Genomic DNA, 16,178 nt, shown 5'->3' with positions numbered 1-16,178 from the left:
GAGTTATTGTGAGGATTCAGTGGCTATTACCTAAAAAGTGCTTAAAACAGAATTCATCATCAACATCATCTTATTTTTGATATAGGAAGACTTCTTATCTTTCTATGTTATTTTCATTCACTTGATTTGTTTTGGGATTACTTTTGTAACTTCTTCATGACTAGACAGGTGCTCTTTAAATGTATACACACGTTTCTTTGTCCTATAAGTCAGAGGGGCTGCTGCCACTAGCCATGGTTCAGAGTTAATACCTGTGAGTATATCTTGTTGAGTAGATGGATCCTTTTTTACATAAAAAATAAAGTAAATGCCACAGACACCCTGTGTCATCATATCATAGTTATGCTTTTGTTTATTCAATAACTGCTTGCAAGCTGTGTTCAGTGCACTGAGCCCTTGTAATTTGTGGACTATGTGTAGTTAGTTGCTCCTGGTCTAAGGTGAGAGTTGCTGTTCTGGGCATTGGGATGTGATAAATCAGCACGCCTACAAAATGGCACAGGTTTTATTTGACCACGGTAAATAATGGCATTTAAAGCTCATTAGTTGGAGCCATTTTCACTGTACATGTTGTATCTGATTCATTGGTCAAAAATTCTGGGAGTCCTAGCCTATATAAATATACACGTGTGGAGTAATACTTCAATAGTCTGTTCCTGCAAAAATAAAGGACTAACATTTCACAACATTCAAGGCTGGGTAAACAACTTAGCTTATAACATTGTTGCTATCTGAAGAAGGAGGCAAAGTTTTCTAGGAGGGCTTTTAAAGCTCCTCATGTAATAGTGATTAAAATGTTTTATGTTCTTGCCAATTACTTTTTCATTTTCATTAGGGATTTAATTTTGTGCTTATATATAAGGGTTTATATTGCAAAGGAAAGTAATTTATACATGTATATAAATGTATTTAATTTATACATTAAAATCCTACTGGCCTCAAAACAAAATTCCACCATGCTCTGGAAAATGCTTTCTGTCCACTACTAGGAAAAGGAGACTTCAAAGAGAAGGTTTCATCTCTGCACAGATGGAAGACTGAGGGTGGGCTGGGTCACCCTGCACATGACACCTTTTAGGACCTCAATGCACCTACTGATCTAAAATACCTTTCCAAGGGCAAAGACTTTCATTTCCCTTTGAATAGAAGACCCATAACTACCTGGCAGGTTGGCTTAACTGTAGGGCTTGAACCCTGAGTGTGAAAGTCCCGGGTTCAATTCCCAGCCAGGGCACACAGTAGAAGCGCCCATCGGCTTCTCCACCCTCCCCCTCTCCTTTCTCTCTATCTCTCTCTTCCCCTCCCGCAGCCAAGTCTCCATTGGAGCAAGGTTGGCCCCAGTGCTGAGGATGGCTCCATGGCCTCCACCTGAGGCATTAGAATGGCTCTGGTTGCAACAGAGCAACGCCCCAGAGGGGCAGAACATCGCCCCCTGGTGGGCATGCCAGGTGAATCCCGGTTGGGCGCATGTGGGAATCTGTCTGTCTGCCTTCCCCCACCCCACTTCTCACTTCAGGAAAAAAAAACAAAACAAAATGAAGACCCATAGAAAGGGAAAGATATTAATGTGTCCAAGAACAGCTTGGTTGTGTTTATTCAGGTCTGCTTAAGCCATTCAGCAGAGACCACTAACAAACAAGAGAAAACTAAACATTCAGCCAGGAGTGGAAACTGGGGGTAAACCAAGAGATTAAACCAAGGCCACCTGAGAACACAATTTCTGATACTCGCATTTTTAAATTACACACAAGAGACTATAGTAGGGGTCGGGAACCTATGGCTCGTGAGCCAGATGTGGCTCTTTTGATGGCTGCCTCTGGCTGGCAGACAAATCTTTAATAAAAAATAATAACGTTAAAAATATAAAACAATCTCATGTTTTACAATCCATTCATTTCCTACCACTCATGTTCATGGTTGTGGGTGGCTGGAGCCAATCACAGTTGTCCTCTGGGACAACAACAAATTTTTATTGGATAATGCCTAACGTACACGGGTCGTTGTATGGCTCTCATGGAATTACATTTTAAAATATGTGGCGTTCATGGCTCTCTCAGCCAAAAAGGTTCCCGACCCCTGGACTATAGTCATGACCTGAGAATTTCTACTGTGTGATTTTCTATACCCAGCCACGTGTCAGACACACATTTGATTAGTGGTAACTCTAGTCCACACTGCCCTGTTTTTCATGACTATTATTGGTACCATGTGGGGCCATGTTTTCTATTTGCTGCCTCTTGTGACCATCACCACTCAGAAGCTGAGATTATCTGTCGTAATCTTCCCTATTTATGAGATAAACCAAGGGCTAAGTGCACTTTAAAAAGAAGGACAGATTAACTTTTAAGAATACAGGTGGAGCAAAAGTAGGTTTACAGTTGTTCATATGGAAAATAATACAATAATTAATAATAATACTAAACTGTTTTTGGGTACTCACAACTATAAACCTAATTTTGCCCACCCTGTATACCTTTTCCCTTACTGCGATGAGCTGCTCACTCAGCTCATGTATAGGTCTTCAATGATTTCCCCATAAAAAATATATCTGTTTAATCTTACCTTCCTAAATGATATAAACTCTAATTATTCAATATGTAATATTTTCAATTTCTTCTCACTTTGATAATCATCTGTAATGAAATGCTAAAGTATTGAACCAAAACTTGTGATTAGTTTCACATTGATCTTTGGAATGTTATAGCTGACCTTTTAATAGAATGATAGAATGTGAAAGCTTGCATTTGCTAACAAGGGTAAGGCAAACTGCTAAATACCATGTTGTTTTAAAATTTCAGGTGTCTAAGATAGTCTAGTTATTGTAACATAATGGAGGCTGGTTATGTTAAAACCAATCCAGATGTTCTTGGGGCCCTGTTTAAAAAACTGTTTGGAGAGACTTTCAACAATGAAATTGGAAGTATGAGGGCATTCTCGTGTATTTTTCAAATGAATAGGAAGTATTTGTGAGAAATTAATATTCATTATTCAGATCCTGGAAGCCATTTCTCCAGCAGATTTAAAAAGAAAGCTCTAGTACTACCTTGTACAGCCTGCTGTCGATGTTATAATTATTCTCCTATTTTAGAGGAGTGAATAATTATCATAGCCAATATTCTAATCTCCTGTACTCATAATTATACCCATTCAATGAAGAAAGGTAGAAATAAAAGGTTTCAGTCACAGGAAAAAAAAATGATTATTTGTCTGAATAGGTTTTTCCTCCTACAGTTCTGTAAAATATAGCAGTGTGAACAAAAAAATAGTAAAATGTGGAATTATAAATGCTTTTGAAGGAAGGTGCTGCAAGTTCTCTAAGAGAAGACATTTTCTCTTAATAGTTCAAGAGTGACAGTGACCAGTCAGATAATTTAAATATGAAACACAGGTTTATAGTCTCTGGGCTGTTGTGAGAGGGCATAAATGAGACCAAAGGCAATGGTAGACAAAGACAATGACCAACAGGACAAAACGCATCTGTGGGGGTTTTAAACTGAAGACAGTCTCCACACATTATCCTCGGAAGTGATTGAAGACAGGAAGTTGTAACTGATAAAACTTTGCAAACCTCAAGCTGGCTGCCAACTAAAATAAGAAGGAAGTAGTGAGAGGTTGAGAAGATTCAGTTTAACTCAGCAAGAGTGTATTGAACATTCTGGAGTGTTCAGTGATGTGCTAGTATTCTACAGGATTTCATTGCTGAACACAAGGCCCAATCCTGACTGAAGAAGAGCATGCCGTTTGGAGAGGTAGAGGATAGTGATCATGTATGAAATGCACAGGAAAAGATAGATCAAAGCTTTTCAAACACTAAGTTGAACATTAGGAGCACCAGTGCTATGTGGAGAAGGCACAACATGGGTTAGCCTTTATAGTAAATACAGCTGAAGTTCAAGAGTCGAGCTAGAAGAGAGAATAAAAGATCTTACAATCTTCTACATTAAGGAGCAAGGAGAGGAAACATAGTGACTCAACATTTGAAATGAAAACTAAATCTACTGGAGAAATCCACTCATTCTCCACTGGTTGTCAAAGGATCAAGACAGAAAAGGGACAGTGTGGGGTGGGGGTGCAGTGGGGAGTAAGTGAATCTAGGTCACTAAAGAACTACTAGATTGTTTCAGGGCAGAGAACTGGAAGAAAAAATCCTATAGAAGCTGAAAGCCTCTCTCCTCTTTGTGTGAAATTTGCTGTAGTCACAGAACGGAGAAGAGTATTTAAGACTTCAATCAAGTAGGAAGGCTCTTAATAAAATTGACCTCTGACAACCCCCAAAGGGATAGATTAGTAACTACTGTCCATTGTGATCAATTAACATGACAACAGGGAAAGATCTGTGGCCAGGGGAGAAGGAGTCATCAACTTCTTATAAAAAGACCCAGTAGTGAGTAACTGAAGCTGTTTTCTTATTTTTATTGTTTCTGTTGTTGTTTTTGTTGAAGCTGTTTTCTAACTAAAGTTGAGAACTGAGTATTTTGACCAACTGAACTCAAGGAAACATTAGGGTTAGGGATAGAGTAAGTCTGAATCAGGCAGTTGACTGTGGATTGCAGGCTTACTTCTTAATTGGTTCCTTACTCAATGTCTTGCTTTCCATGGTCAGTCACCCTGCAAACCATCAGACATTCAGAGATATGGGAGGAAACGCTGTTCCCAGAGGCTTGTCAAAGTCAGAAAGTCAGTGAGCCAGCACACCCAGTAGAAAGGACTTGACTGACTCAAGGAACCGTTGCTAACTAATGACAGTCCTGAGAACGAAGCAAGTAGTCACTGCTGTCCCCCGTTCTGGTAGTCTTGTACTTCTGGAGTGCACGCTGAAGCAAAATTATCTGCTCAAACATCATTTAGAATCTGCCAGCTCAAGATCTGCTGAGACTTGCAGTTGTTTGGGGACCAAATTAAAATCAATGTCTCTAGGGTCTGTGTCTCACCACCTCTCTTCCTAGTTGCATAATGCCCAATGTTATGATTTTAACATCGCCATGCCTGCATTACCCCAGCTGAGAAAAACACACCCTTAGCCTCTTAACTCTATAGCTTCACCCAATTAGTTATCCATACAGGAATTACAGTCACCTTTGTTGTTATTAGCACAGGAGTTCTGACCTGCTCCGTTTCCGACCCAGGCTGGTTCACCTCTTCTTCTTAGTCAACCTGTTGGTCCCCCACTCCTGGGAGGTCACCATATGGATGCCAAACTTGGTGCAGACACCCAATCTGCACAGCTCACTACAGCCCAAAGCTGCTGGGCTCAAGCGACCCTCCTGCCTCGGCCTCGCGAGCAGCTGGGACTAAGGCGCGCGCCACTGCGCCACTAGTTGCCTTTGTTGTTAGCAAATGAAATCCATACCATGACTAACCCCCAATATCTGCATCCCCCACCTTATAGATGTTATGTTTCATATCATTAGTAATTATACTTTTCTTGCTGTTGCAGGGAGGAAAATATTCTCCTCTACTCTCTTTGGGTCTCTGCCTGGGTCTAAGAATTAAACTACTATAAGATAGGTCAACTGGGAAAAATCATACAAATTTTATTAAATTTTTACATGTACACACAAGCCTTCATAAGAGAATGAAGACCTGAAGAAGAGTCTGGAGCAGAAAGCTTTTATATCTTTTAGACAAAGAATTTGTGAAGAATAGACAAAATATAGGGGTTTGGGTTTGGGATAGCAGGTGGTGAAGAAGTAACTAGGAAGAGAAAGGTTAGTTTAACAAGGTTTGTGTGTATAGCTTTCTTAGCCTCAAATTATCTGTCTTCCTCCCTCCCGGGTATAAGGAGGGCACCTCTCACGTGAGGGTTTTATGACCTCTTCAAAGGAAAAGGATGAAGGCTGGGGGAGGTCACAGTCATCTTCCTCCTGCTGTTTTTTCAAATTCCTTTAGTTTAAGTTATTCAGTATGCTAAGGTGCTCTATCTTGGGGTAAGTGTTACTCCATCACTGAATGGTGGGTGATTTCATGTGTGCATAAAGTGTGAGAGTTGAAATGGACCTTAGCATTTTAGAAGGAGGTCCAAAGAGGGTAATGGTATTTCCCAAAGTTGCATAGCAAGTTAATGGGAGAACCAAGATGATAATGTTCACAGCAAAATGGCACCGTAGGGTTACTGGCAATTGGACTTTGGTTTAGCAACCTCAGTATTTGAATTCTGGCTAACAAGAATTCAGAGCCAAGACTCAAATACATCAGAAGTTTATGTAGAATGTCACAGAAGTAGAGGAAATGAGCTATGGAAGCAGTGAGCCAGCTGGGCTGTGTGGGCTCAGGAAACAAGTTACAGAGGAAGAAGAAGGGCTCTTGGAGCTCAGGGAAAAGAAAGCACAGATATGCACCTTTAGGGAAGAAGGGAGAATTACAGGTGACTGTGTGCTCCAGAAAGAGAGTCCTGCTGGGTCCTCTGTCCTAAGGGCTTTTAAGGGTAGGATTATAGGGGAGGTCCAAGGGGAGGGTCTATAGAATATTCGTCAGCCTTCCAGATTGTTCGGCACCGGGGCAGAAGGTCATTAGTCACTGAAGCTGGTCCAGCTACCAGCAGGTGTTGCCCACCTTGTCTTGCTGCTCTCTGGTCCTGGAGCTGAGACACAACTGAGGCCTGGATGTTATCTCTCGTGTGACCAAAACACTGCCTCTATCAACAGCCCAGAGGCTTTGTTCCTGAGAGTATTTGATGGGGTCAGAACCTCATTGTCTGAGGACTTAATGCTTAAGGGAGGGGTTGTGCAAGGGCTTGTCTGGGAGACCTATGAGGCTATTCTCCGGTCCTTGTGTTCCTCTTCTAAGGGGTCTATATACTACATGACTAGTGGCATGCCAGGGGAGCAATGGTCAGGGGAGGGTCTGAACCACATGAACAGTGATATCAAAGGTCAGGGAGTCGAAACTGCATGATCAGTGATATGCTACGGGAGGAAAGGTCACTAGGGACCAGGTCCCACCCTAGAATTGTTTGTTGCTAGGCACCCTGGGCTTTTTGCCCCGTGACATTCAGTACCTGGTCCACTGTCCTTACTCTGCCCATGCCTGTCTAACTTCCTACAACAATAATAACCCACACTACTACTAGCCTCATGCTTTGTTCACCATAGGAATCTTGATGGTGAAAATCAAGGATGTAGGAAGTGGATCAACATATAACTTTCTGTCCTATTTTTTTTCAGCTGTATAATGAAAAAGAAATCAAAACTGCATTACTTTATACTGTGAATACAATATTACTATTTTCTTTCTCACTTGTAGCCTTAATTGAAAATAATAAAGATCACTGGCTGTAAGCAAAAGACAACTTAACTTTCTCTGTTTGAAGGATACTGTATTTATCATTTTCCCCCCACATGCCTTTATATCACATTTCAGTCTCGACATGACAGACCTTCATTTTATCATGTTTTTCTGTATGATCCACCCTGAAAATACTCCTCCCATAAAGCTCACATGTGTATCCTTTTGCTAAGTAATAAACATATATATATTTTTGCCTACGGAAATGAAATCGTGGGGAGTGATTCACCTGTGGCATTTCCCTTTTAGCGTTCCAGTGTAGCAGTCTAGTATGACAGACATTTTTAAGATCCTCCTAAGGGCCCATCTGTCTTCTTTACCCTTGAAATTTCTTTCTTCCCCACCTTGTCCTTTAATTCTCTCAATCACCTTTTCCTCTCTCCTCTCACTTAATATATTTTTAAAACCGAGCCCTGTATCTCTTTCTTGTTTTTTGTTAGAATAAAAGCTTTGTCTGCCTGGGGTGATGCTATCAGCTCTGCGGATGTGTACTGGGCAGCTTCTATCCGAGCATCTCCGAATCTGATTCTGATTCTCCTGTTACAGCCAACAGTATGGCTTAAAAAAATCAATTCTTGAGTTCCTTATCTGTTTCTGTGCTTCGAGGACAACTGAATCTTTCATAACTAATGGGAATATTGAATTCAGGGAGCCTTACAGGGAAAATATACTGCAATTTGTGTAAAAAAGCAAAAATGAGGCTGCAATTAGGTACAATAACTAATGCTTAATTTAGACCCATTTTACATTGGCTGATAGAAATTGGTTCATATAGAGTTTTCCATTAAAAACTAGTTTTCATGAAAATATAACAGTTTAATTGTGTTGCTGGTGTGTGTTTGGTTTGTGGACTTCTGAAGAAAACAAACTCTTTTGTCAATTTTAGATTCTCAGAGGGTAGCAAGAGATTTAGAATGGTTATTCTGGGTCTTTGTGGAAGCTTAAAATGTTGCAGTATACACTGGATATTGATGAGTAAACACTTGATATGTGTGATTGTCTAGACACAAATTAATAAGCAAATCTGAAGCCAACCTTGAAGTTCTGAATTGATTATTGAGTCTTAATACCATGCTTTGTGTTTGTATCATTGAATCAAATGTACTTGTCTTTTCTAATAGTTTGTTTAACTTGGAATCCCCATTGCATAGTATGTAGCTTGTTTGCCAGATTCTACATTTTTTTAATGAGTTCATATAGTTTTCACCAATACCCAAGAATATCATTTAATCGTCATGACCTTGTCTAATAACCTCTGTTCTTTTTTCACTATTTTGTAGATTTCTTTTTATATCCAATGATGTTAATATTTTCCCCAAAATTCTTTGAGCATAAAATATTATTCAATAAGAATATTATAACTTGAACTCCTTTCAGGAAACATTTTCAAAGACATGTCTTCTTATTATGTATTATCATGTATCTTTTAAGCATGGAGTGAGTACAGATTACCTCAAGATGAGTTGGTGCCTCCTGTCACTCACTGATCAGGGTTTATGTGGAGTGTTGGGAGTGTGCGTGGGTCAGCTCTCTCGTTATGGTGGATGTTCCACCTGATGTGACCATGTGTGGTGGCACTAAAATTTTCCACAGCAAGAAAATTCCCAGCCTCGGCCAGTTGGCTCAGTGGATAGAGCATCAGCCTGGCATATGGATGTCCAAGTTTGATCCCCGGTCAGGGCACACAGGAGAAGCAACCATCTGCTTCTCTCTTCTTCCCTCTCCCCCTTCTCTCCCCTTTCACCTCTTGCAGCTAGTGGCTAGATTGGGTTGAGCGTTGGCCTCAGGTGCTGAGTATGGCTCAGCTGATTTGAGCATTGGCCTCAGATAGGGGTTGCTGGGTGGATCCCGGTTGGGGCACGTGCAGGAATCTGTCTCTCTTATCTCCTCTCTTCTCATTTAAAAAAAAAAAAAAGAAAGAAAATTTAATTTTTCCAAATTCTCTGAATCTTTTATAAATAACTTCTCCAGTATTATCACCCACTGATTTGACTAAAATCATCAAATATAGTTAGACCTAGAATAGGAGTACTTATTGACTTTCTATAGTTGAAATCATGTAATATTTTAATGTTAACCTCTGAAACCTGGCATACTACAGACCAAGCCGTCTGTTTAAAATCATGCTAAGTGGTGGGATTAAACAGTAATGCCTCTTACGGATGTCTAAACCTCAGCTTTATACATTTTAGAGGGCATCTGTGATTAGGTTAGTGTTTCATACATTAAAATATAATTTAAAATGTAATTCTCTTCAATATTAAAGTTTGATCTACTTAAAAACATATTTTGAACTTTTTAAAAGAAATATACAGTATATCTACAATATTTATTTAACATAGGCTGATCATTAAAAATTAAAATTAATATAGAATTTATCAGAAGTAGTTAAACTAGATTAGACAACATGATTGATATAATTCCATTTAGCTATATCTTCTTTTTATATGGGACTTTCAAGTTTTAATAATGCTTTACCATGCATTATTTTGGTCATTCCTCACAGTAATGCTATGAAATTGTTTGGGGCAATTTTACTTTCCCTTATATACAGAGGAAACTAGTTTAAACTGTTAAGTTTAAATTAAAGTGGCTTGTCCAAAACTACTTGGCCAACAAATGATAGAGTCTAAACTAGAATCTGGGAGCATTCACCATTCTCTTTTTAAATAGTTTTCCACTTTTATTTAATATCTTAATTCAGTTCTTTTCCCACAGAGTAGTCAGATGATCTTTACAAAATCTTTATCAGATGGTATCACTCACTTGATTGAACCATGGGAACAAGTCGTTATTTTACTCAGGATACAATCCCACATCTTTAACAAGACCTTCATGATTTCCTGTGACCTACTGCTCTCTTACCTTGGTCGTGTACCGCTCCTTCCCCTTGCTCACCAGACTCCCAGGACACTGGTCTTCTCTTTGTTCCTCAATATGAGACTAAAGATGTCCCATGGGCTACTCACCCTGCCTAGAGTGCTGGGCCTTTCTCTTCACTGGTTCACTCCCAAGCATCATAGAAGTCTCAGTTTCAATGTTACTTCTTCAGAGAAGTCTTCCCATAACCTACCAAACAAAATCAGTTCCTCTTGGTGTCATTTTTCATCAAACCCTTACTTTTCTATCAGTTTGTACTGATATATTATCTTTGTGCTAGTTTGTTTAGCACCTTGTGAGTAAATCTACTGCAGTCTGTCTGGCTCATTGCTGGTTTCCTGCCCTGGTCCAGTTGCTGGCACACAGTAGCTGCTAAGTAAATGACTGTGGTCTGAATGAATGCATAAACCCATGTGGGTATGTCTATATGCAAAGCTTTCTATTAAATTAGAAAATAATGTCAAACCTGTACATTTTTCTGTTTCCTGAGAACATTCTGATAGAAATGGCTGTTTGATACTTGAAACGATTTAAGCAAGCCTTGGAAAATTATCAGCAGAGGAGTTTAGAAGAAATAGAATCAATTGCCTAGGGAGATTGTGGAGTCTCCCTCCCTGAAGGCGCACCTGGGGGATAATAATTAAATTTGAGAGAATTTAAGGTGTATATAAAAGCTATGAGATACTGGCAAGATCTTTTGGGATAAAAAAGACTTGGACTTAGTATACCCCCCCTTTTTTGGCTTTTATATTTGGTTCTTCATCGAAGACCCAAATAGGGAAAGGATTTGGACTTTGCTTCAGATTTTCTTTTCTCCAGCGTGATGTACATTCAGCTCTGTTATAACATGACATGTGCATTCCTAAAGATGACTGCACAGGATTTGTGGGTAAATGAAAATCTGTCAGTGACACATTTAAAATAGATATGAATCTAATAAAGGGGGGGGCTAAGTTTTACCTGTGTTAAATGACATTGAAATACAGAAATAATATGTTAAGTATAGTATTTTACCCAGAAAAAGACATGCAACTTGCCCGTGGAAGCACTTGTTGGCAGCTTGAGTCACTGTAAAGTGGCAGAAGGAAGAGCAATCCAGGGCAAGTTGAACCTCCATCTGTGGGTGGCGGTGGCTCATCACGTGCAGGGAGGACGGGTGGGGAGCACCGTCAGTCTCTGTAATGAGTGTGATTTGTGTATTTCTGTGCTAGGGTCAGCGAGATGCAGTTCTCTGTGTTGACTCACATTTCTCATGAATACAATTGCTCATAAGCAAATGTGAAATTTGTGTGATGCTCACATTGTCCAGCTGTATCAACTGCTTTGAAATAAATTCACACCTTTAAAGTAAATGTTAAAACAGAACTGACCATAGTATGAAAAAAAAATGGGGCCTTAGGGTCTGAAAAACGTGGTTCTGGTCCCGGAGCTGTCATTTTTAATCTCAACAAACTCTTCCCTCTCTCGATCACATTGTTAAAAATCTTTAAATGCAATTGATAATAACTGACTTTGCTGAGTTCTGAGAACTAGATTTCCAAATTCAAGATTTTTCTTATAAAACTTACTTATTTCAGAGTTAGAGACAGAAGCTATAGAAGAGCACGGAGTTGAAAGTTCACCCACTTGGAGTCAGCCTTTCTTGATAAAAAATATGTAAACCCTCCTTTTGAATGAGAATAGTAAATCAAGGCCCCAACACTGAAGGAAGGGACTGTGGCTGGCAAACTACCCTGTGGACATGTGTTTAATGTCACTTCTTAGACAAAGGAAGCCAGTGTTTGTGTTCCTAGGGTAGCACTTTGGGTGTGATGATAGGAGAAACCGAGGAGGAGGAAAAGTGATCTTGCTAAATGAAACTGGGAGAAAGACAAATGTGAGGCTCAAGCAGTTTTTAAAAAGAACTCTTGGAGCTCTCTTAAGGTGACTTTTTAAAGCCAGCCCACCAGTAGGTCAATGGAAAGAATGATGTTGCCATGGAGATTTGGTAACCCAGGTTTCCATGACAATGCCTTGACTCCCTGCTCTCCAACCATTCACCATCTCTCATTCCCCTCAGTCTTCCCGCTATAAAACATGCAGAGCCAACCTGTGGAAGGAAACCCAAACTGCTTTGAGAATAAGTTAGTTTACACCCAGGGTATACCTAATGCAAAATACGTACATACATACATACATACATACATAAAATTTCAGACAGTTCATTAGTACATGCCCTTGCTACTCTTAACCATGTTTTATAATTTAGGAAATGATTTATTTTTCCATACTTGGAAAGTAGGTGTGGTTCATCCTCAATCATTGTTGGTTTAACTGAAACATATTCTATTTGAAGAAAGTGTATTTTAATAAACAACTTTTGCCTTCATTAGTTCTACTTAGAATTTCCTAGAACTTTTTCTGTGTCATAAGCATATCATTTATTCATATTTTAAAAGGCATTAACAAATAGAACAGAAAGATTTATCCATATGAAAAATTTCCTTTATTAATGCATGGGGGTTCTTTAATATAGTAGTAAGTGAAGCTATGTATCATTCTTTACTCTTTTTTTTAATTTTATTTATTTATTTATTTTTATTTTTTTACAGAGAGAGAGTCAGAAAGAGAGAGAGACAGGGACAGACAGATAAGAACAGAGAGAGATGAGAAGCATCAATCATTAGTTTTTTGTTGTGACACATTAGTTGTTCATTGATTGCTTTCTCATATGTGCCTTGACTGTGGGGCTACAGCAGACAGAGTGACCTCCTGCTCAAGCCAGCAACCTTGGGTCCAAGCTGGTGAGCTTTGCTCAAACCAGATGAGCTCGCGCTCAAGCTGGCGAGCTCTGGTTCTCGAACCTGGGTCCTCCGCATCCCAGTCCGATACTCTATCCACTGCGCTACCACTTGGTCAGGCATCATTCTTTACTCTTAAAGAAAGGAGGGATTCATTTTTTCTACTAAACTTCACATCCTTTGTGCTTTTGAACAATTTAACATGTGTCATTTTTATTGCCTGTTTCTGGAATCAAAGCACAATCTTCCCAATTTTCATTATAGGTGACTTATTCTGGCTTCTTCTAGTCCAGTGAGTCTAAACAGAGTAATGTTGACTGCGTGTAATAATTGAGCAAAGAGTTTATATTTTAATTTATTTTTTATTGTGATAAAATATATATAAATAGGAAATTTGCCATTTTAACTATTTCTGTGGTGCTTTGACATTAATGAGCACATTCCTCTTCCATACCATGTTTTTCTTCCTTTCTAGAGCTTCTGGAAAGTGAGGGAACATAGATTTGGTTTTGATTTCACTTTTTCTGATTCCAACAGATGTAACTGATTGTGGGAGTGAAAGATGAGCCATTGGAGAGTTAAGGCCCTGACTTAGCAAAAAACCATCTCCGAATCAATGAGCAAATATTGCCAGTGCTACTATGTATTGGATAATTCTAAATAAAAAATACATACGCCCAGTAGACACAGTCTTACCCTCAAGCAAGTGTTTGTCTAGTTGGAGAATGATAATAAACATATATGAAAAATAATAATAATAAAAAATAAGTAAGGACCTAAAGAGTGATAAAAATAGTAGGTGCTGTTGAAACTCTGGGTAGAAAGAGCATTGAAGTGGTAAGGGACGCGTTCTAGAGGAGGTGGCTTAGTGATGAGCCTTCAAGGAATCCTGGGCTTTGACCAGAGAGACTAACCTCAGAGGGCTTTTTAAACAGAAGAAAAAAAGCATGGTCAAAGTTGTGTCTGTGGGAGGGAGGGAGTATTTTTAGAATACCTTTATTCCCAGATTATGACCCAGTGTGTTCTTCATGGTCCTCAGGAGAATCTTTTCCACATGAGTTAGAGCTGGAGAAAATCCATCTTTGCTAATTACCTCCTGTGAATATGCCCCATCCAATGGATCCTATTTCATCTGGGGTGATCCATGGTTCAAAGTCATAGGGACTAAAGTATACGGAGAATGAGATCTCTGTTCCCTTCTTTTCCTTTAAGAATGTAGGTCCCTCATCATCGAACATTGAGTGTTTGATTCTCATCAAAGAATATATATTCTGTATACAATGTGTTCAATCTAGTAACAACAGTAACTATAACTGCGTAACTTGCAAAAAAACAGTGGCAGCAACAAAACAAAAACAGAAACAACATTAGCATGGTTGAGTTGGTAATGTCAGGAGGATCTGATTCTTGTGTGATGAATTTTTGCTGAACAATCCATACTGGGTCATCTGATCCCTCTTTTAATTGTTGATGCCCATTCGTGAGAAGAGCTAACTTTTTAGGATTATAAATACAGTGGGTGGTTTAGCCTAGTTTTATCTCTGAAAATCTAACTGGACAAAATAAAAACATTTTTTTAAGCTTATTCTCATGAGCTCTATGGTCTAATTAACTTGAAATTCTTTTCCTTACTATAAAACATAGTAATGTTCCCTTTAAAACGTATACCAGAGATTGAAGAGATGAAATAATTTTGAACAGGCACTAATGATCTCAGTCATTATTACTTGAATTATTATGCATTTGATAGTATTATTGGGTCATAGATCTTCATATCTGCAAAGGAAGCCACCTGGTTTAGTGGAAATTATTTAAGCATTAGAGTCAAATCAGCCAGGATTGAAAACCTATTATCTTCTAGTTTTTATGAAAAATTACTTAGATGACTCTGATCCTTGGTTTCCTTGTCTATAATGAGAGATTAATGATAGACTCTACTTCATGGGGTTGTAACAAGGGTGAAATTAATTAATGTATAAATAAAATCTTAGTTAGCACTTAGTAACCAACAACCGTTACTAATTATTTTTGTCATAATGTTTAAGAAACACCTTCCTAAAAGTCATCTCCTTTGTGCCTTTTGTAGCATGAGAAGCTGATACGTGAATTGGAAGAGGAGAGACACTTACGTCTTCAGAGTGAGAAGCGGTTGCAGGAGGTGACACTGGAGTCTGAACGCAACCGGGTTCAGATGCGTGGCCTGCAGCAGCAGTTCTCTAGGTATTGTTAGGAGCTGAGCTTCTTGCTTCAGAAGGTGCATGTCTCCCTGCACCAATAACACCTTTGCTTGAATTTCCATTGTGCAAGCTTCTGTTGCATCTGATTGGCTAGTTCCACAACAGTTTTGACTTTGTCTTCTGGCCAAGCCATCCTATGGCATTTGGACTTTTATTTCCACTGGGAACTTTATTTGCACCTCACATAGCCTTTCTTGGCTAATTTGAACCTGGGTGTTTTTGCTTCCCAAGTGGCTTTCCAAAGGGCCTTATAGGAAGATGTGATGGCTTTGTGGCCTATTGGCATGTCCTGGGAGAGACTAGCGAAGTTATGATGACATTTCTCTGGTCATCATAATTCTATTTTAAGGTAGAGAACGTGAATCTAATCATCTCGTAAGCTCTTGCTCATGGATCAGAGAAAACATGTAGGAGTAGTTTAAAAAAAAATCAATGAGCTTCTTTCCTTTAAAAGGATATAACTTGAATATGAACAGAGAATTCTGGAAAAGTAGTTCTTCTTAGATTCAATTCCAGCACAGTCAGAATCATTTAGTCTTCAATTATAGGGCTAGGTGAAGCTTCAACTTGTTAATTAAAATCTATACTGTTCTATGGATAAAACATAAACTTGTGTAATTACAGTCCTGGGACCAGATACAGGACCCTGTGATGGACAATTTATTTTCATTTCTCTGTTTCACTCCACCATTTGCAAAATCAAGAAAATATTTTTTTTTCTTTATTTGAGATTCTACCAGGCAGGATCAATTTTGAGAAGTTTTCCTTAAATTTTTATGAGCAAGCCGTGTAAATCTTATCTTTAATATACCATTGAGATTTGGATATGGTTGGTCAAACAGTTTTCGTTAACTGTTTGACCGGCCAAACTGGTGTGCCATAAGAATTTTTAAAACCTGCAATACCTGACTATGTAGTCAGAGGCATTGACCTCTTTTCCCTTAGATTGCCAGATAAAAAAAATGCCAACAGTCAACACAACAATAACCATCCAGTG

General features: G+C 38.9%; 1 protein-coding gene across 1 annotated transcript in view; it reads left to right on the top strand.

The window, feature by feature from the left end:
- NCKAP5 (NCK associated protein 5) overlaps positions 1 to 16,178 on the top strand; it is a 1,041,554-nt gene that overhangs the window by 512,551 nt on the left and 512,825 nt on the right. The window contains exon 5 of the mRNA XM_066346570.1: positions 15,031 to 15,164. Coding sequence (XP_066202667.1) covers positions 15,031 to 15,164 — 134 coding nt within the window. The remainder of the gene's footprint in view (positions 1 to 15,030; positions 15,165 to 16,178) is intronic.

The sequence above is a fragment of the Saccopteryx leptura genome, chromosome 7 (genome assembly GCF_036850995.1).
Source record: "Saccopteryx leptura isolate mSacLep1 chromosome 7, mSacLep1_pri_phased_curated, whole genome shotgun sequence".
In the NCBI taxonomy this organism is placed as follows: Eukaryota; Metazoa; Chordata; class Mammalia; order Chiroptera; family Emballonuridae; genus Saccopteryx; species Saccopteryx leptura.
Note: the sequence above shows the minus strand (reverse complement) of the source record. Positions and strands in the feature narration are given on the sequence as shown.